This window comes from Lampetra planeri, chromosome 62 (assembly GCF_965212315.1).
Source record: "Lampetra planeri chromosome 62, kcLamPlan1.2.h2, whole genome shotgun sequence".
NCBI classification, from domain to species: domain Eukaryota; kingdom Metazoa; phylum Chordata; class Hyperoartia; order Petromyzontiformes; family Petromyzontidae; genus Lampetra; species Lampetra planeri.
In genome coordinates this window covers 5,001,955-5,022,049 of record NC_136168.1, presented here as the reverse complement: position 1 = coordinate 5,022,049, position 20,095 = coordinate 5,001,955, and the positions used below count along the sequence as shown (strand labels likewise).

At 46.9% G+C, this 20,095-nt stretch overlaps 1 protein-coding gene across 5 annotated transcripts in view; it reads right to left on the bottom strand.

The window, feature by feature from the left end:
• The window catches only part of LOC144736681 (protein LMBR1L-like), a 45,043-nt gene extending 29,940 nt beyond the window's left edge, over window positions 1–15,103 (bottom strand). The window contains exons 1-3 of one of the 5 annotated variants that reach the window (XM_078619274.1): window positions 13,611–15,103; window positions 8,107–8,187; window positions 6,906–6,990 (exon numbers count right to left, since the gene is read on the bottom strand). In XM_078619274.1, the coding sequence (XP_078475400.1) occupies window positions 6,906–6,990; window positions 8,107–8,187; window positions 13,611–13,670 (226 nt within the window). In that variant the 5' untranslated portion in view covers window positions 13,671–15,103. Of the gene's footprint in view, window positions 1–2,647; window positions 2,670–6,905; window positions 6,991–8,106; window positions 8,188–10,542; window positions 10,651–13,610 lie in introns of those variants that run through there. The other 4 variants (XM_078619275.1, XM_078619279.1, XM_078619276.1 and 1 more) reach the window with 4 other exon arrangements.
• Window positions 15,104–20,095: the final 4,992 nt, after the last annotated feature.

Below are 20,095 nucleotides of genomic sequence, written 5' to 3'. Positions count from 1 at the left end.
ATGTTCTCGTCGTTTACAAATTTGAATAATACTAATTTAATTTCGTAACACTGCGTCACCGCCACACAGAAGACGACTCAGAGGCATGCGGAGTAACCACAGACAAGTGAGACGGCAGCAGCCAGGCAGTGCGCCGGTGACAAATTCCCGCTCCAAGCTCTACGGTCCCCTATATATATTGTTTTCTGCCACTCAATTCGTTTTTTACATTTGGGAGCAACACTCTATCCCAAATAGATGGAGCATGTGGGCTACACTATGTAGCCCACATGCTACACTATGTAGCCCACATACACTATGTGTAGCCCACATGCTTGCTGTACCGGCCTTCCCCTGGCAAGCCAGGGTATGGGCACCTCTTCGATGCCCATGGCAAGGGAATTTCACAGCGTTCGTTCGCGAGCCATTAACCCTCGCTGCCTCCACAGTGCCGGATTATAGGCCACGCACAGCGTAGCCACCGCCGCCAGGACGGCTGTAGGGAGTTTGCAAGGACTGGAGTTGAGAAACTGCTGCTGGAAATGACCATCAACACACACATAAAGACAAAGATCCCCTGATAGCCTTTCACAGACTGTTGGGGCAAGTGCTGTTACGAGCCCCTAAGGCCGGCCAGCAAGGCACACGAGCGGGGGGTGATGGTCAGCAGCACGTCTGGCCAATGCTGATGTTTTACACAACGCACCAGGTACTCATTTGGGTTTCTTGGGTTTATGCGTCTCGGTTTCTTGGGTTTCTCCCAATGTTTTTCAGTGGGGGTCATTTGTTTACCTTTCCTATAATGTACTTTGCATTCCGATTGTGTTTTTGGATTATTTGTTGTTGTAACGTTCTCACCCCATGCCCCGACTGGACATCTGTGAAAAAGAGCTTCATAGAGCTCATCGGATTCCTCCAATATAAATAAATATCCTGATTCTGTTGAGATTTGATGTTATTTGTTGCTCTTGCACCACTGTCAATGCAGCAGCAGCGCCAACCAATCAATTTGTCACAATTGTTTGCGTGATGTTTTGGTTGTCGCTCGTAATGCTTCAATCCCCGTTGCTGCCGTTGCTGCCAGAGCACACACCGAACCCAGGGGGGCCTGTGAAAGGACGTGGGAGGGCGTGCGAGTCCGTGCACGTGGTCGACGCATTCCCATCATTCCCTGCCCTCTCATCGCTCGCCATGCAGATCCGCCGCAGGCGAGGAACCTAACAATACAAACTCTCAGTCGCCCTTCGCCATCCACTCAAAACATTTACCCGTGGCTTACAAACTCTTTTCTACGTGTACACAAACAGGGCCCATCGTGTCAATCCGCTGCTGAATGAGGGTCTTCCCGCTGCTGGATGAGGGTCGTCGGTGGGGGGTCGTTTTACCATACTTCACCACACCGGTCAGTGCTGTTTGGTGGATGTGGAGGAGCAGAGATGTTGGAGCGTATGAGTGAAGTACAAGGATGAGATCTTTCTGCATTGCCCCCCTGCTACGAACAGCACAGCAGCCGCCTGTGACATTGGTGAAATGAATCGCTCTGCTATGAAATCTTAATGGGGGGTTTGTATGCGATGCGTGCTACCAGCCTTGTACGGTTTCCACTGGAACGTCACCCTGTACAGTTGTTTGTGGATTGTTTTGTCTCGTTATTGTTTTGCTGTAACCAGGTTTCTGTACCCAGGTCCCTATCGAAAACAAATAGCATTTATGCCAAATGGGTTTAACCTGTGCTGAAATAAAACCTATGACACCCATTTAATGGACAGTTGTCACCCCATGCAACATTGCCCTGCCTTAAACCTGCTCGGCTTTCGAGATCAGATGAGATCGGGTGCATTCCGCGTGAAGCAGTCATAGGATACGAGCACAATGGACAATGGTAAAGCTCAATGATCATACCGCGACTCTGCTCAACCAAGCAATGGGGTGACCAATTAGCAGGGTGATGAGGATTTGTCGATTCTTCCAGTTTTTATTTCAGGGTCGTGCATTGCGCGACGGGGTTAAGGTCACTCTTACAGACAATTGAAAGGCGCTGCCATTCGCCTCGATGTCACAAAAAAAGATTCTCAAGATATAATTTTATACAATTCACCGAATTGCTGGGTAAAGAGAAGAGCGGCGTTTGTGGGTTTTTCTTTCCCACCCATAGCGACCACATTGTCATGGTGGGAGCCAGTTCTCTACAATAGGATGGCAGACGTTCACAATTCGCCGCACGTATCTGGAGTGTAAGAAATTTTTGTAGCCGATGAATGGATGACTAAAACGGCTTGCTGCTCGCTTAGCAACTCGTTTCGTTCAAAGTAGTATTCTACAGCTATTTTTTAAATTGTTTTTTTTATTTCACAACAGCCCGGTACAAATCACGAAATATTCTACTATTATTAATAATTATTTAAACTTATTAATAATTATTTAAGCTTCTAATGTGCTACCACACAATAGTTGCTCACCCTCAAAGACAGAAAGAGGACGATTCAGAGGAATGAGAAGGAACCACAGACGGCAGCCACATGATTGTGAGCCGACAGAAAATTGCCCCCCCAAGTTCTGCGGCCCTCTATATATGACGGTGTTATCAGCTAATTAGTGAGTTTACACGGGGAAGAAAACCAGAGCACCCATATAACACTCACACATGTGAGGGGGTAACACTTTATACCATAGAGATGGAACAGGTGGAATCCACATTTGCTGTACCAGACTTCTCCTGGCAACGTCCACAGGAAGGGAGTTTGAAGACATTCGTGCGTTGATCCGCCAACCCTCGCTGCCTCCACGGCGCTGGATTACAGACCAGGAGCATAGTCACCACCGCCCTGAAAAACCTTTGAGGGCAAGCAAGTTCGAGTGGATGCAGGACAGATTGTCTGCCGTGGCACTGACTGTATGTGCTGAATGTAGAGGCCTAACGTGGTGTAAGATTTGGCCTGAAGGTTAGACAGATCATTTGCCCGGTCAGATAGTAAATTTAGCAACTTTACAAGGACACATTTGTGAGTATTGTACAACCGAAGTTCAATAAAAAATAACACTGTCAGACAAGTAAGTGAGATTAATGGTGAAGCTGAAACGGAGTTTTAAACGGACTCGGGGGGAAAAACGGTAATAACGTGTTTGGAAGAACCCCTTATCACGCGCGTTCACAAGAACATGGTACAGAGTGCCAAGCTGGCTCCGCTGAGATCCCGGCCTCAATTTCAGACAACCTGATTAGTGCAGTGAGTTGATGGTCTAGGCCCAGTCACCCACCACTGCAGAGAAAACACCTAAATGCCAGTCCTGAGAAAATAATGATCAATGGGAATTGTCACGTGGCGAACATTACTCTCGTAAGCAGAGCGAGGGGGAAAGTGCTGCCCCCTACTGCGTGTGGATCAGAGTTCTCTACTTAAAGGGATCTCAGGGGTAGCTCCACGGTGTTCGGTTCGGCGGATCATCCTCTTACACGAAGGGTCGCACTGCTCTGTGAGAGTTGCGACTGATAATAGCACAATTGGGTATCAAATTTGCAGAAGACACCAACTAATTATTTAAACAATCTGTGCAGACTTGCATCGCAAGCACACACGTCCCACCGCCACCACCACCAAACAACAAGTGGAAACACGAGTTTCTCTCCGGTGAGAGTATTTAGTTAAGGAGCACCAAGGAGTCGTTGGTTTTTTGTTGACGGCGCCGATGATGACGCGGACCGCAGCGCTCTCCCGTCCTGCGGGCAGCCTCCCGTCGTTACGGTGGCGCCGCATTGGCTAGGAGATGTTAACTACCTCGCCTAGTATACAGCAGGTCGTGGGTTCGATCCCAACCCTAGCACCTGCTGTATATTTGGAGTTTGCATGTCTCTCTCCCCGTGGTCTCGTGGATTTTTCTCCGGGACCTCCACTTTTTCCCTCCACAGGTCGCTTCTGAAATTTTTTTATATAGCTCAGTGGGCCTTACCTGGTCAAATAAAAAATGAACCCATAAAAACAACGTTTTTCACTATAAATCCTTTATATGCGTGGCGGCTAGAGTCCTCTCGTCCTCTGGCTTGAGATGGCTGCCACCTATGGGTCAGATGATTGCCTGCCACCATTAAGCAATTGGTAATTAAATATAATTTATTTTTTCCTAAAAAGTGTTAAATTTTGGAAAAACATTTTCACAAAATAAATTGTCACGCACAACGAATCTGTGTGCAAACTGTCAACTCGATTGGATCACGGGAAGTGGGTTAAAAACGACCGAAAGATTTGCACAGTCGTAAGCGCGCGAGCAAGCAAGCAAGCAAGTGAACTTAAGATAAAGGATTTAAAAATAGTTTATAGTTTAGTTTGATAGATCGCACAATCGGGATGAAATAGCGACAAAATGTAAATTATTTTGTTATTTAAAGAATGTGTGCAGACTTGCATCGTAAACACACATGTCCCACCACCACCGTGCAAAACGTGGTAATGCGAGTTTCTCTCGGGTGAGAGTGTTTGTCTCCCGTGGCCGTGATTCCCAGATTCAGGTGGTGATGGTGATGGCAGTGGCGACCACGTTGGGTCGGCTGTTGACGGTTGCAGGTGCCAGCAACAAGGACCAGGAGGGGCATACGTCTCGTCGCTCGCGTGCCGGGAGCTTCTCCGGCAATTACTGCCGGGGCTTGGCAAGCGAAATCGACACGCGCGCTGACAAATACTTGCAAACGCAGTCCACCCATCTGCTTATGCACTCTCGGTGGGGGTGCTTCAGCTTAAAATTTGATCTATGGCTGTTTATCGCAAGCAGCCCGATGTTGAGGCCAGGCGAGCAAAGAAAACGCAGAGAAGGTTCTGGCACAGCTCTTCAAGTCATTGCACGTGCTCCGTCACGTGAACGTAATTCATTGGTTTGGCAGCTGGAAAAATAAGCGCTGTGTGAATAGTGTTTCCTATTCGAATGCGAAACTTGAAGCACAGGTCTGGGGGTCTATTGTAAGAGTGAACGTTTAATTAATCGCCACCCCCCCCATGCGATTTCCACTGTAATAGCAGCAGCTCTTTCTCCTACGTCAGCAGATCTCCTGCTGTGTTTGTTTCACTTGATGACGGTTGCTTGTGTTGCGATTGAAACGTCGCGATCTATTAATTTTTAATATCTACGTGACTTTACCGAAAGAACCAAAGAGTCATGAAAGCTTCAAATCAAGATTGTAATAGAAATGTTATTTGTTAACTTGGCAAAGCCTCACTGAGTGAGTCTCAAGATATTTTCAGAACATAATAAATGTCTACACTGAGGACCGGGACTGCCACTGACTTTTTGAGACACTTAGACTCGAGCGGCTTTTGGCTAACCATCGAACAAAGACGGTCACTGCAATGCGCGCTTTCAGATGCACTTCTGCGGCCGTCTGGAACGCTCTTCCTTCTGATATTAGGAAGCCACTGGAGATATGCACTTTTAAATCACCTAGTTTGAAAACTCATTTATTTAGAACTGGCTTTGTCTTTAATGTGTTATCCTTCCCTGCACCCCCGAATAGCACGGTTGGCTACGTACAGTGCAAAAGAAGTTCAACATACATACATGCATACCTCTATTTTAAAGGCCCCACACCCTCTTTCGCCTGGCTCCATAGTTACGGTAATTTAGAAATCAGTCAGAATATGTATTTGTACTGGAGGAATCCGATAAGCTTCAAATCTCTTTTTTACAGATGTCCAATATAGGGCGGGTCAGAAGTGATGTCCGTGACATTGTGTGGCGCATTACAAATCGCATTCTTATTATTATTATTACGCGGGTTTCGTGCGTGGGATGGAACCGCAGTGCCCCAAAAAAACCAAGATAGGAGGGGAATTACGCTAAATGTCCACACAGATGGGTTCACAAACCAAACAGTTGTATTACCATCTTATGGCCGCCGTGAAACCCAGCACGTTTGGAAGCATCACACATCTACGCGAACCACTAACACTCTTGCGTCCCAAGGTGTGGGTTGTTACCCACACCTGGCAGCGATAAGAGCCTCAACAGGAATGTACATGCCCCACAGGCAGGGAACAAACAGGATTTTAAAAACTCTGGTGGTGTGTGACTGTATTCACCCCCGAACATACCATGGAACATGACAGGACTCAATGGCTAATTCACAAGAAGAGGTCTATAAATTTACACTGAGACCCACAGACTCATATGGAGACCCATAGACTCACACAGATCTATAGATTAACACGAGACCCATACACACAGAGAACATTACACTCACAGAGATCTATATATTCACATGTAGAACCATACACTCACATTAGACTTACACAGAGACCTATGTGAAAAAGGCATCATCACAGCAGCGATGCAGCAGTGACGCAGCACTCCGCTACTCCTGATGCAATCATCTGGCTCAACCGCTTCAATGTGAAATTGTGGTTGTTGCTCCATATCAACATCAGCCGTACAGAGGAGAAGGCTGGTTAGTTATAGCCACTGCTCTGCTGTAGACCAGCACCACAAATTAGTATTCCCTCATTATTCATGATCATCGTGAATAAATAGTAAATAAATAATGTTGCTGTAATGTATGTATGTTGAACTTCTTTCGCACCGTACATAGCCAACCGTGCTAATCGGAGGTGCGGGGAAGGACAACAATGATATTGGCCTATGAATATTGTACGCGCAACATCTGCAGATGCTTCTAAAGCTTCGAGAAGTTCTCTCAATCTCTCTAATCAAGTTATCTCATCATGTTATCTCATTACATTCTCTCTCATCACTTGCTCTCTCTCGATGCAGTCATGTAGAGTTCCAGATGTGATTCGCGGAAAGCCAAAATCGCGGATAGCAAGTTCACAAATCACGAGGGAACCCCGCTGTGTACATCTCCTGGAGGGCGCGCCCAAAGGAGAGACCGGTAATCCACCGGAGCCACTCCGTTGTTGACACAGATAATGGAGCTCAGGGGGCACCTGATATGAAGTCCGCCTTCTTCTTGTATCTCGTGATGGTGACGTAGGAGACAATGTAGAGCGTGGTGAAGAGCAGGAAGCAGATCTGCAAGTGAGTAAACGGACAAGGGGTTCAGATGATTGAAAGCAGGATCACGATCACCATCTTCAAGAACTTCTGTGGACTCACTCTCCCTCTCACCTCTCTCTACTCCCCTCCACACACTCTACTCCCCTCCACGCACTCTCCTACCTCCCTTCTCTCACCTGACTCTAGTCCCCTCCACACACTCTCCTACCTCTAATCTCACTCTACTCCCCTCCACACACTCTCCTAGCTCTCATCTCTCACCTCACTCTACTACCATCCACACACTCTCCTACCTCTCATCTCACTCTACTCCCCTCCACGCACTCTCCTACCTCTCACCTCACTCTAGTCCCCTCCACACTCTCCTATTTCTCCCCTCATCTCACTGTACTCCCCTCCACACACTCTCCTACCTCTCCCCTCCCAACTCACTCTACTCCCCTCCATGCACTCTCTCTGCTCCAGCAACCAAGGCTTACTGTGGAAGCCCAGAGTCAACCAACGCTCAGTGGGGTGGTCGCTCATTGTCCTCTGTTGCTCCCAAAGTCTCGAACTGCCTTTCTCCAGTCATCTGTGCTGTCGACTCCCCGTCTCTGTTCAATTCAAGGCTCAAAACCTTCCTCTTACTCCTCTGGCTGTGACTGACTGCCTCTCTCTCGATAAAATAAACATGCTCACGGTTTTGATGCAGAGTCTTGAGATGCGGTCACAATTAAACATTGCAAATTTATGGTTCTCTATGCGGATCCATGGGACACTATGTAAGGCTATGGTTCTCTCTGTAAGTCCGTGGGTCTCTATATATAGTTACGTGTATGAGCCTCTATGACCAAGGCCCAGTACGCAGCTAATAAACAAATAAATCACACTCACAGTGTATAAACTATGTTTATCTTATCAGGTAAGGCCCACTGAGCATACAGCTCTTTTTCAGAAGCGACCTAGCCACAAATGATAGCTCAAAAATGTGGCTTATCATGTGGAAAATTATAACAGCCAAAAAATCTAAACGCATGTTTCTAAATGTGGAGAGAAAAACCGGAGGACCTGGAGAAAAATCCATGGCACCACGGGGAGAGATACACGCAAACTCCAAATACACAGGGTTTGGGGGTTGACTCAGCCCATCACCTTTCCAGGGTCGACAAAGTGAATACCACTGTGTGGGGAAGTCAATAGGAATGAGGAACTTCCACCACTGGCTCTGTAGGACTGTAAACGAGAGATGAGCATCAATGCATCTTGATGCTCATTCAAGCAGGACATCATGCTTTCCAAGCAAGAGTTAACAGGTTTATGTGTTAGTTCTGTCCATCCGTTACAAAAGCCAGGCTTTTGCAAGATTATTCCACACATTAACACGTTAAGTCTTTCCCCAGCGTTATCCCAATTGTGCTGTCGGTGTTGCGCCATGAGATGAGTAAACATTGGTGCTAGAGAACGGCCCACAGTAGCGGATATCGGAGAGCTACATCCGACATCCCTTCAAGTGTCCTCTTTTGCACCATATGTAGCCAACCATGATAATCGGGGGAAGGACAATAAACTAAACACAACAACAAGCAGTTTTAAAGAAATTAGTGTTTCCTCACATTAGGACAAACCAACAAAACCTTAACACATCCGCCAATAACAATGCGTGGCCTTAAAAGGAAAAATATATAAATAGACAACGTTTCAGGCAATAATCCTTCACAGCACATACGATATATGGAGGGAGAGAAACACGGGGGATCATAAAAGCTGGAGACGGCACCTGTTAATACCATGGGGGCCTGATGAGAACTGAATAAATAAATAAAATTATGATGACCGAGTTTTTAAATTGGCATGTAAATAGTTAACGTTAATAGCAGTTTTTGGATCAACGGGCTCATCACACACGAAGGGATATGTGAGCAGGAAATCACCGTGAGCTTTCGCTGTTGCACCCGACAGAAAGAGGTGTGTCACACTCAAAACACGGGAAGGGCTTCACCGTTCCTACTGGCCCGGCGGACTTGTGGAGCGTGCACTACGCTCGTCCCACCAGGAGCGGGTGAGGACGTCGATTGGGAAGACCCAAATCTCGTTTTCCAGGGACGCATGGCTGCAACTCAGCGGCGAAACGCCAGGAAGACTTCCCCCCCCATCGTACACTCGCTCGAGAGCCACCACTGATATGATTTACACCCCGGCATGTCAACCGTGCCGCCGTGTCAGCTTACCGTTCTGCTCAGCGCTCGGGACAAGGTTTTGCTTCTTCTAGAGTGAATTTGTCCTCTACTTCTGACACCGAGCGAGTACAATCGAGATTCAGGGGCAGAAAAATGCAACACACGCCATGAATTCCCGAGTGATTTTGATAAATAGCATAGAAACTTTAATGCCAACTTAATTGTGCAATTTTATTACGTGAGATTACTCACGAAAGCCTCCCTTGGGTTTCATGCCTCTTTTCTCAGGAGGGTTTTGCCAAGTTTTCACAGAAGAGGGTGGTGATTACTGCTCTGTAGATTCCAACCAAGTGATTTACAGTCCACAAAATATTCAAACTTGGCAAATCTGGATCATGAAGCTGGCACTCAATGACCCACTCTTGCGAACTATGTCAATGGATCTGTAAAGACCGCTGTGAGTGAAGCAAACGCCACGCAGCAGTATTATCATAGTTAATATGTGACTTAAAGCTTTCGCGACTGCAGGAATTCATATTCTAGAATTTTTTTTATATCTACGTGGCTTTACCGAAAGACCCAAAGAATATAGTTAATACGCACGTACTTTTAGAGTATTTGGCTGCTATAAATTTCCACATGATAAGCCATCGAGTTGAGCTATCATTTGTGATAGCCAGGTTGCTTCTGAAAACGAGCTACATTGCTCAGTGGGGCCTTATCTGGTGAAATAAAAAATAGTTTAATCAAATAGTGAATCATGGCAGTCGCTGAATTCCAAGCGCGAACATCTGCACCCCGTCCAGGTGCAGTCCTAGCCTTGACACTGCAGAAGGGTTTCCGCGACACGCTGATACCACCACCACCACCACACATCTACGGAATAATACCCACGGATCGTATTTCCCGTTATGATAAATATCGCCCTGCCCAGTTAAATAAAAAAAAACATATTGTACGTCCAGACAAAAAATTGTTAAAATAAAAAACGCAACAAGATAGATTCACATATTGAACCATACACTCACACGTAGAACATTAGACTCTCACAGAGTACAGTGCCTATTACTCCATTAAATGAGTGCTTCATTTAATGAGTGCATTCGTGCTTAGAAAAAACTAATTCTCCCAAATACGCCATAGCTTTTGTATGGCATCATCGTCCTCACATTTCATTTATTTACATTCACATCGTGTGAGCGTTACAAACTTGAAAATCGCGAGCGGCGTGCGGGCTCATGGGCGCCGCCAGACACCTGCCGAGAAACAGCGGAGGAATTCAGGAGGAATTCAGACGCGCGGAAAAACAGCAGCGGCCCAACTCGTCGCACCAAAAACAGGCGCCCACGTGACCGCGAGCTGTCAACGTTGACGCGAAGCAACGCGGCGGTAACCCGATGACGAAGCGCACCCACTCAGCACGGGCCATCGGCACGACCCGTGAGCCACGGCGCAGGCGGACGACCCCGTCGCGATCGGCGCTGTCGTTGTCGCGATCAGCGCAGACCGCGGGGCTGTGTGCGGTAAATTCAAGCCGGAGTGACACGATGACCTTTGCTGTTTCTAATCACAAAAATGCACTCGGCACGTTCGTCACTAACACTGTGTGGGACTGAAAATAATAAAATATATACAAGGTGACGTCTTGGGCAATGGTCCTTCTTCACAGCAACATAGAGGCCAGAGGAAGCGTCTTATCTATATTGCTATTATTACATTTTTAGGGGCTACAGTGTTATTGACGATTGTGTTGAGTTTTTTTAATTAATGCACTTCTGCCAACGCAGCAGCGTCACCAAATAAGTAGTTTTTATTTATACCCAGTAAGAGCCCATTAAATAAACCAGCAGTCTATTTACATGGACTTAGAGATCTAGAGACTCAGAGACCCGCCACAGATGTAAACAGGATTACATGGAGATCACTAGACCTGCATGAAGAGCGAAAGACGTACAGCTTTGCATTAAGCGCAAGTCTCAAAACATTCAATGCTGTAAGTCGAACACGAAAGTGATCGCATGATCGATCCGCCAGCGTGGATGATAAACGTTGTCCTCGTATGTCCGACACCGGGTTATTTTATTAGCATGCATCCACGATTGAGAACGGTGGAGACAACATGGACACAAACGATGATCATCATTTGTTTTTGATAGAGCATCCTCCTATATATGTTGGGGCGTCTCAGAGGGATTCACATCTCACCCCAACACGTCTGAAAGGGGAACCCCCCCCCCTCCAATGGCAGCGGTCACTGTGCCGTCACAAGGCGCCTCAGAACCTGGCCATTAGCCTGCCGGTAGTGGGGGGGGGGCTACGACTGCTCTCGATATTCCAAGGAAGTCATTTTAAGGGCGATTTTCGAAACTTGGCGAATTTGGACGATGACGCCGGCAACGCAATGTGCCCCGCTTTTGCGAACGACATCAGAGGAGATCTTCAAAGTCCGCTGTGAAGCAGGCGGCGTGCATTAACTACGGCTATTACACACCGCGGTCATTCGTAATGCGTTTAGAGTAGAAACATTAGTTTAGAGTATTTGGCTGCTATAACTGTCCACGCAATAAGCCACTTCTTTGAGTTATCATTTGTCTGGTCGCTTCTGAAAGAGCTGCACATCTCAGTGGGCCCTTACCAGGTAAAATAAATTGTTTTGTTTAAAATTGTTCAGTTTTAATCACGAGCTGATGATGAAGGACGTCACCCGACACAGCCAATTAGTAAGGTGTGTCACGTAAACAAAACGTACCAATTAGTTACTACTTCAGCGCACCGGTGTGTTGGAGAGTAAACCCACAACATTTACAATTCGAGTACGACGTTTCGCTGGTGATTACTCATCCAGCTTTCATCAGACGATTTGCCAGAACTTCTAAAAGTGTCTGAAATGTATTCGTGCCCCACGCCCCGGGTTCACGCTCCCTGCAGCTGATTCTGTGTCGCAAGGCACCAGGGCCACCCCACTCCGCCACAACAAAGCGCGCTCCTCTTTCACCCCCCCCCCCAATCAGTTGCACTCCCATTGCGTAATCGATGCCATGTCTCCGCTTGGAACTCTGCTGGTGCCATCGCCCTTCAGACAGAGCAGCTATCGAGCTCAGAGGGCCATCGCGTGGCGCTTTCAGACGCGCTTCTGTGGCCGTCTGGAACGCTCTTCTCCTTCCGATATGAGGAAGTCGCAATGTGCTTTTAACTCGTCATCCAGATTGAAAACTCGCTTCTTCAAAACGTCTTTGTGTGTTTAGTTTGTTGTCCTTCCCCCGTACCTCCGCGTATCACGGCTGGCTACGTGCGGTACGAAAGACGTTCACCATGCGCACATACAGGACCCCGAATATTATCGCAGCACCTCCTGGCTTTGGTATTTCTCCTCTCTCTCCAAGATACCGGTGGTGGATCCACCGCAACATCAGAGCATCACCACCATGCTGATGCTGCGCCACAACTCCTCCACACACGGATACATTAAAGACGCGGCCACAGTGGTGCGACTGTGGCCATGCAACCCAAACTCTCTCTCTCTCTTCTTCTTGGTTCTTTCGGTAAAGTCACATAGAAGGGAAATAATAAAATAATAAAAATAAAACATAATAAAATAATTCTCACGACGTTTCGGCCACAACGCAAGCAGCCGTCCTCAGGAGAAGAACAGGTCTGTCGGAAAGACAGCGTCTGAATGGGCACCACCAGGCTTGGCAGCGTATATGACCATGGCACGTTTGTCATTTTGTTGGGTTTTGATGAGTGCGCAGATGGCTGAACAGGCCAATCCGAGGCCGGAATTCTCTGTGGCACACTGGACAGGTCAAGGAGGATGCAGAGCTCTGAGGTGCAACCCAAACTATGAACCATATAACAGACCCATGGAAGTCCAGAGACCCGTTGAGATACATTACAGACACAGTGGTGCGACTGTGGCCATGCAGCCTGGCCCACCCGCGGTGGCGATGGAGGTCTCCTCCTCCTCCACCAGCCGTCCAGTTGGGGCGACCCAGCGACATCCCGCACGGCGCCCCCCCCCCCCCGTGTACTCACGATGCCCCCCCCCTCTGTGTACTCACGACGCCCCCCCCTCCAGAGGTGTGGACTCGAGTCATGTGACTTGGACTCGAGTCAGACTCGAGTCATGAATTTGATGACTTGCGACTCGACTTGGACTTGCATAACAATGACTTTGTCCCACCTATGAGATGTGGACTCGAGTCATGTGACTTGGACTCGAGTCAGACTCGAGTCATGAATTTGATGACTTGCGACTCGACTTGGACTTGCATAACAATGACTTTGTCCCACCTCTGCCCCCCTCTGTGTACTCACGATGCCCCCCCCCCCCTCTGTGTACTCACGATGCCCCCCCCCCCTCTGTGTACTCACGATGCCCCCCCCCCTCTGTATACTCACGATGCCCCCCCCCCCTGGGTACTCACGATGCCCCCCCCTCTGTGTACTCACGATGCCCCCCCCCCTTTGTGTACTCACGATGCTCTCTCTGACGCGGTTGTGGAAGTGTTGCTCCCTCGCGTCAACTTCGTCTGCCATCGCGCTTCATCTTCGCGGCCCCACGGCGAGGAGGAGACGGTGAGGGGGGTAAGAATGAAGGTGAGGAGGATGAGACGGTGAGGAGGAGGGTGAGGAGACGATGATGATGAGATTTGGAGGCAAAACGCCGCCGCGTCGTCCCCTGGTCGCCTCTGTCTGGGGCCTGACAGCGGGAATCGTCCACAATCGATTCGTGAACTTACAACTGACTCCAGAACGTTTCGATTCGAGGCTCGATTCGCGTCTGTTGTGTCGGTGGGGTTCTCGAGTAACGATTCCCGCATATCGATTCTTGGCAGTCGTTTCGGTACACAGATGCATTTGTCGATTCTCTATCAATTACTTACATTGCGTAGATGACTTAATCGAACACCCCTTAGCCGTTACGATTGATGAATGATTGAACCTCCGCCCAAAACGATTCCTATGGCCGACATAAATGTATCGATACATTTTTCTGAGGCAAAAAAGTACAATTTTCATATGGGATCGATACGGATATCGATTCGCGCGTTTTCCGATCTTGAGAACGAACTGGACGCTCGCTCCGCCGTGGCCTGAAAGTGGTCGGGCGGCAAAGCGATCAGAGTGAGAATCTTCACTCACCCCGGAGGGTTTAGTAGGAAGCAGCTTGCGACGTGGCTGTGTCGACTACAGCATCGTCGTGTTCGTAGCGGAGGAATCCGATAAGCTGTGAAGCTCTTTACACACCACGCACCACGCCTCGTCAGATGCCTCCAGCCTCGTTACACATCCTGATTCTGAAGCAGTTTCAAAGCACGTTAATTACATGCAGGTTTCTATACATATTAAAACAAATTCCTTCGAACGAGATGTGTATATACTGAACGATGTGTAAATAATAATATACCGTAAGCGCGCCACATTTTAAAAGTAAACATTCACGGTAAGACAAAGTTCACCTTGACAAGCAACATCAGTCTTTCGTCAGACTGCAGGAGGAATCCGATGAACCACAAAGCTCTTGTTCACACTCACGAGACTGTCATTGTGTTTCTGCATTGCCCAAGCTTGCGCTGGGAACGTGTTCTAGAGTGCGGGTTGTATTTGGTGGCAGAGATGTTACTCGCCTGGTACACAGGCAGCAGCAGCAGCAGGGGTTCGATCCCGACCCCCCGCTGCTGAATATCTTGAGTTTGCGTGTTTCTCTCCCCCGTGGGTCCTCTGGGTGTTCCTTCACATTTAGAATTAGCGCGCGTCTCAAGAGTATTCGGCCGCGATAAATGTTCATATAAAGCACTTTGGTTGAGCTATCAATTGTGGTCAGGTCGCTTCTGAATAAGAGCTACACCGCTCAATGGACCTTACCGGGCAAAATAAAAAGGAATTACTGTTTGGTTATTTCGGTAAAGTCACGTATCAAGAGAAAATAAAAAATTAAATAGCATACGTTTCGATTGCAACACAAGCAATCATCATCAGGTATAAATGAAAGAGAAAACAAACCTAGTAAACTTAGAAATAGAATGCAATACAACAGAGAGTCGGCTAGCATAACAGTCAACACCCTACCTGGTTGATTACGTTCTTCCAGAGAATGCTAAATTTGAGAGAGACAAAACACAGAACCGGAGACATAGACAGACATATAAGCAGAGAGAGATAACACAGAGAGAGACACACATTGGCACACAAAGGTTTTATAGCTTTAAATAACTTTCAACTCATGTCAAGCAGCCGTGATCGGGAATCGAACTCGGGTGGCATGGAGCTGCATGGCAGCTCATTGCACCGGTCCTCCGCAGCGTACCAAAGTGTCATCTTGATAAACGTGTGCAATGGAAACACAGCCAAGCATCTGGCTGGAGATACAACAACACTGAAGAAACAAACACTCAAGAAAAACACCCCCACGTGAGTTCAGTGATCAACGTTTAATGAAACGAGGATTTAAAACAAGGCAACCTGCAGTCCTAGCGAAAGGCCCCGGGGGCTGCAGCAGAGAGACAAACACAACAACGACAACCACGTCTCCTGCCTGGCTCGCGTGCCAAGGTCTTAAACACAAAGGCCGGGGAGACAAATCAATAAGAGAATCGCAGCAATCACGAAGTCCTCTCTCCTCTTCCAGTACTCTTTGCGGCCAGATCGCTCCTGAAAAAGAATAACTCTGCGGGCTTTAACTGGTAAAATAAAAATACTGTAAAGTGTTAGTTTACAACATATTTGTAGTGATTTTCTCACTATCTTGATTTGAAGCTTTCGTGACTGCAGGGATCAATACTCTGTGGTTCTTTCGGTAAAGTCACGTAGGTAGAAAAATAAATAACGACGTTTCGATCGCAACACAAGCGGTCGTCATCAAGCAGAGGAGTCAGCCTCTAAAGGCAACCTATTTATAAGGGTTTAAAGGTTTTACCTGGTTAATAATCATGGTGTAAATATATCCACCCGTGTTGTATCAAGAAAAAACAATTGTAATGCTAAACAGTAACTGAGGTTAAATGTACTTCCCTTTTTATTGATAACATGTAAAATTAGAATACATATCTTAAACTCAGACCTGGTCTTCACCTGAGGACGGCTGCTTGCGTTGTGGCCGAAACGTCGTGAGAATTATTGTATTGTTTTATTTTTATTATTTTATTACTTCCCTTCTACGTGACTTTACCAAAAGAACAAAGAAGATGAATCCCTGCAGTCACGAAAGCTTTAAATCGAAATTTTCCTAACTAGCTAAGTAACTGCAGGCGAATACATTTTTTTTACGACGCTCTGCATGCGTGACGTCATGTTTGCACTCGCTGCTTACTCTCGGAAACCCCTTTGTGTACGATCAATGAGTTTAGAAAGGTCTTTTATATCGTTCTAGGCTACCATATGGATTTAAATTATCGTAGTTATTTTATTTTCGCAGGTTCATATATTCATCAGACATGATTATTCACCACCAATGACTCTCATGTATGATATAATTTCACATATTTTTAAAATCACCTCACGTATCCCCTCGAACATTGCCACGTACCCCCAGGGGTCCGCATACCCCCGGTTGAGAACCACTGACGTAGAGGACAATGGAGCACGCCGATAACAGAACCCTGCGGGGTGGGCTGGTAGGAATAATACTTAGTACCGGTACAGGGATATCGACCGGGTATAGAGGAGTTAAAGAAAAAATTACTGTATTCTAGTGTAACGTTAATTAAAAGTGTTTGTTTTGACAAGAAACGCTGTGAGATTTAAAGACTCGTAGTCTTTCATTTCCAAACGATCACATCTGAGATTAATTGACCTTAGATGGGGAAACTCGAATGCATTTACTAGTATAAAGGTGAAATAAAATAGAGGGAATAAATGGCACCTTGGTGCATTTTATGTCGTCTACATAGAGTTGAATAAACGGGCGTTTGGCATATTCATATAACAGTACTACATTGAGCAGTGTTTGTTTGGCACTTCGAGTTTTTATTCGCGCACACGACATGGATACCGAAAACAACCACGACTTTGAAGACCCCAATGGTTGTCTGGACGCCCACGTTGAAAAGATGCTTGCTGAAACAGAGACCGCATTTGCTGCTGGAACCCTTTACAAACTCGCAGTGAAAAGCGTCGTTTCCATGGACCCAGAACCAACCGCAGTTGGTGCTGCTATAACGGTAGCATCGCCACCAAACATGCAGCCAGCAGCTAAATAATCAAAGATTGCAGCACAAGTAGAAATACTTGCGTGTGAATACGATGTAGTGAACACGACAGAGATGTGGTGAACACGGCAGAGATGTGGTGAACACGGCAGAGATGTGAACACGGCAGAGATGTGGTGAACACGGCAGAGATGTAGTGAACACGACAGAGATGTAGAGATGATAGTGAACACGACAGAGATATAGTGAACACGACAGAGATGTAGAGATGATAGTGAACACGACAGAGATGTAGTGAACACGACAGAGATGTAGAGATGATAGTGAACACGACAGAGATGTAGAGATGATAGTGAACACGGCAGAGATGTAGTGAACACAGCAGATGTAGTGAACACGACAGAGATGTAGTGAACACGGTAGAACTATAAGCGAGTGAATAGCAGCAGCGACGAGGCCTCTCGCTGCCTCTGCTCTGCCGCTGCCGGGCTGCAGATTCAGCTGAGTCAGGCATCACTGCCAATATGCACAACAACAACAATAAACGTGCTGCGTTTCATCTCTGTGTTAATAAGCCTCCCGCACTAGGTCTCGCGAAGCCTGCCGCACTAGGCCTCGCGCCGTGCTTTTCGTGCACAAATAAGGCGATTAAATGTATCTCGTCTCTGTGTTAATAAATGTTTCTTGTCTCTGTGTTAAAAAAACGTGCTGCGTTTCAGTAAAATAATTGTTTTTAAATTAACGTGCTGCGTTTCATCTCTGTGTTAATAAGCCTGCCGCACTAGGCCTCACGAAGCCTGCCGCACTAGGCCTCGTGCCGTGCTTTTCGTGCACAAATAAGGCGATTAAATGTATCTCGTCTCTGTGTTAATAAATGTTTCGTCTGTGTTAAAAAAACGTGCTGCGTTTCAGTAAAGTAATTTTTTTTAAATAAACGTGCTGCGTTTCATCTCTGTGTTAATAAGCCTGCCGCACTAGGCCTCACGAAGCCTGCCGCACTAGGCCTCGTGCCGTGCTTTTCGTGCACAAATAAGGCGAATAAATGTATCTCGTCTGTGTTAATGTTTCTTGTCTCTGTGTTATAAAAACGTGCTGCGTTTCAGTAAAATAATTGTTTTTAAATAAACGTGCTGCGTTTCATCTCTGTGTTAATAAGCCTGCTGCACTAGGCCTCACGAAGCCTGCCGCACTAGGCCTCGTGCCGTGCTTTTCGTGCACAAATAAGGCGATTAAATGTATCTCGTCTCTGTGTTAATAAATGTTTCTTGTCTCTGTGTTAAAAAAACGTGCTGCGTTTCAGTAAAGTAATTTTTTTTAAATAAACGTGCTGCGTTTCATCTCTGTGTTAATAAGCCTGCCGCACTAGGCCTCACGAAGCCTGCCGCACTAGGCCTCGTGCCGTGCTTTTCGTGCACAAATAAGGCGATTAAATGTATCTCGTCTCTGTGTTAATAAATGTTTCTTGTCTCTGTGTTATAAAAACGTGCTGCGTTTCAGTAAAATAATTGTTTTTAAATAAACGTGCTGCGTTTCATCTCTGTGTTAATAAGCCTGCCGCACTAGGCCTCACGAAGCCTGCCGCACTAGGCCTCGTGCCGTGCTTTTCGTGCACAAATAAGGCGATTAAATGTATCTCGTCTCTGTGTTAATAAATGTTTCTTGTCTCTGTGTTATAAAAACGTGCTGCGTTTCAGTAAAATAATTGTTTTTAAATAAACGTGCTGCGTTTCAGTAAAGTAATTTTGAAGCGAAGTTTAAAGTTTTGCCGTGATGCGCCGGAAGCGACGGCCATCTTGTTTAATTCACAGATCGCAGGGGGAGCGGGCGGCCATCTTGTCGGACAGGGTCATGCCAAGTGTTTGCAGTAGGGGGCGATGTTGATACACGGACGGACGGACAAACGCGGACGGACGGACGGACAAACGCGGATGGACGGACAAACGCGGACGGACGGACGGACGGACAAACGCGGACGGACGGACACATTAATCTATTGGTGGTCTGGTCCACTTCGTTCCTACCAGTATAAATAATCTGAGTTATATCTAGAGAGCACCTTCACTCATATAAATAATCTGAGTTATATCTAGAGAGCACCTTCACTCAAGGCGCTTCCCATAGTTTACAAAGCGGTGACTGAATGGAATGATGTAGTTGACAGGGGCGTGCTACAAGGTAGTGGGTGACAGCGATCGAGGGGTACGGTAAGGAGTAAAGGGGCGAGGGGAGGGAAGAGAAAATAGAATGGCCATTGGCGAAGAGGTGGAGCTGTTACAGGAGGTCGTGGGTTCAATCCCAACCCTGACGCCTGCTGTATATTTGGAGTTTGCATGTTCTCCCCGTGGTCACATGGATTTTCTTCGGGTTCTCCGGTTTTTCCCTCCAAACTTATAATCAACACGCGTTTAGAGTATTTCGCTGCGATACATTTCCACTATAATATATGAGCCACTTCGTTGAGCTTGTGATAGCCAGATCGCTTCTGAAACAGAGATGGAGAGCTCAGTTGGGGCTTTACCTGGTGAAAATAAAATAGCTATTAAATAGTTGTTTGTCCATAAGGGGTTTTTAAGTTGAATCGGTAAAAACAAGCCCCTCGATTATACCTCCTACAATCACCCAGCAATGTCCTTAACGCTCGTGACGTCCCCCCTCATTAATATTCATTAGCAGGTACCGTCCTGAAAATGGACCCCCCCCCACCCCCCTCTCATTAATAATCATTACCAGGTGACGTCACTCCACATCGAACAGCCCCCTTATCATTATAAGGTGACGTCCTCCAAATGGACCCCCCCACCTCCATTCATAATA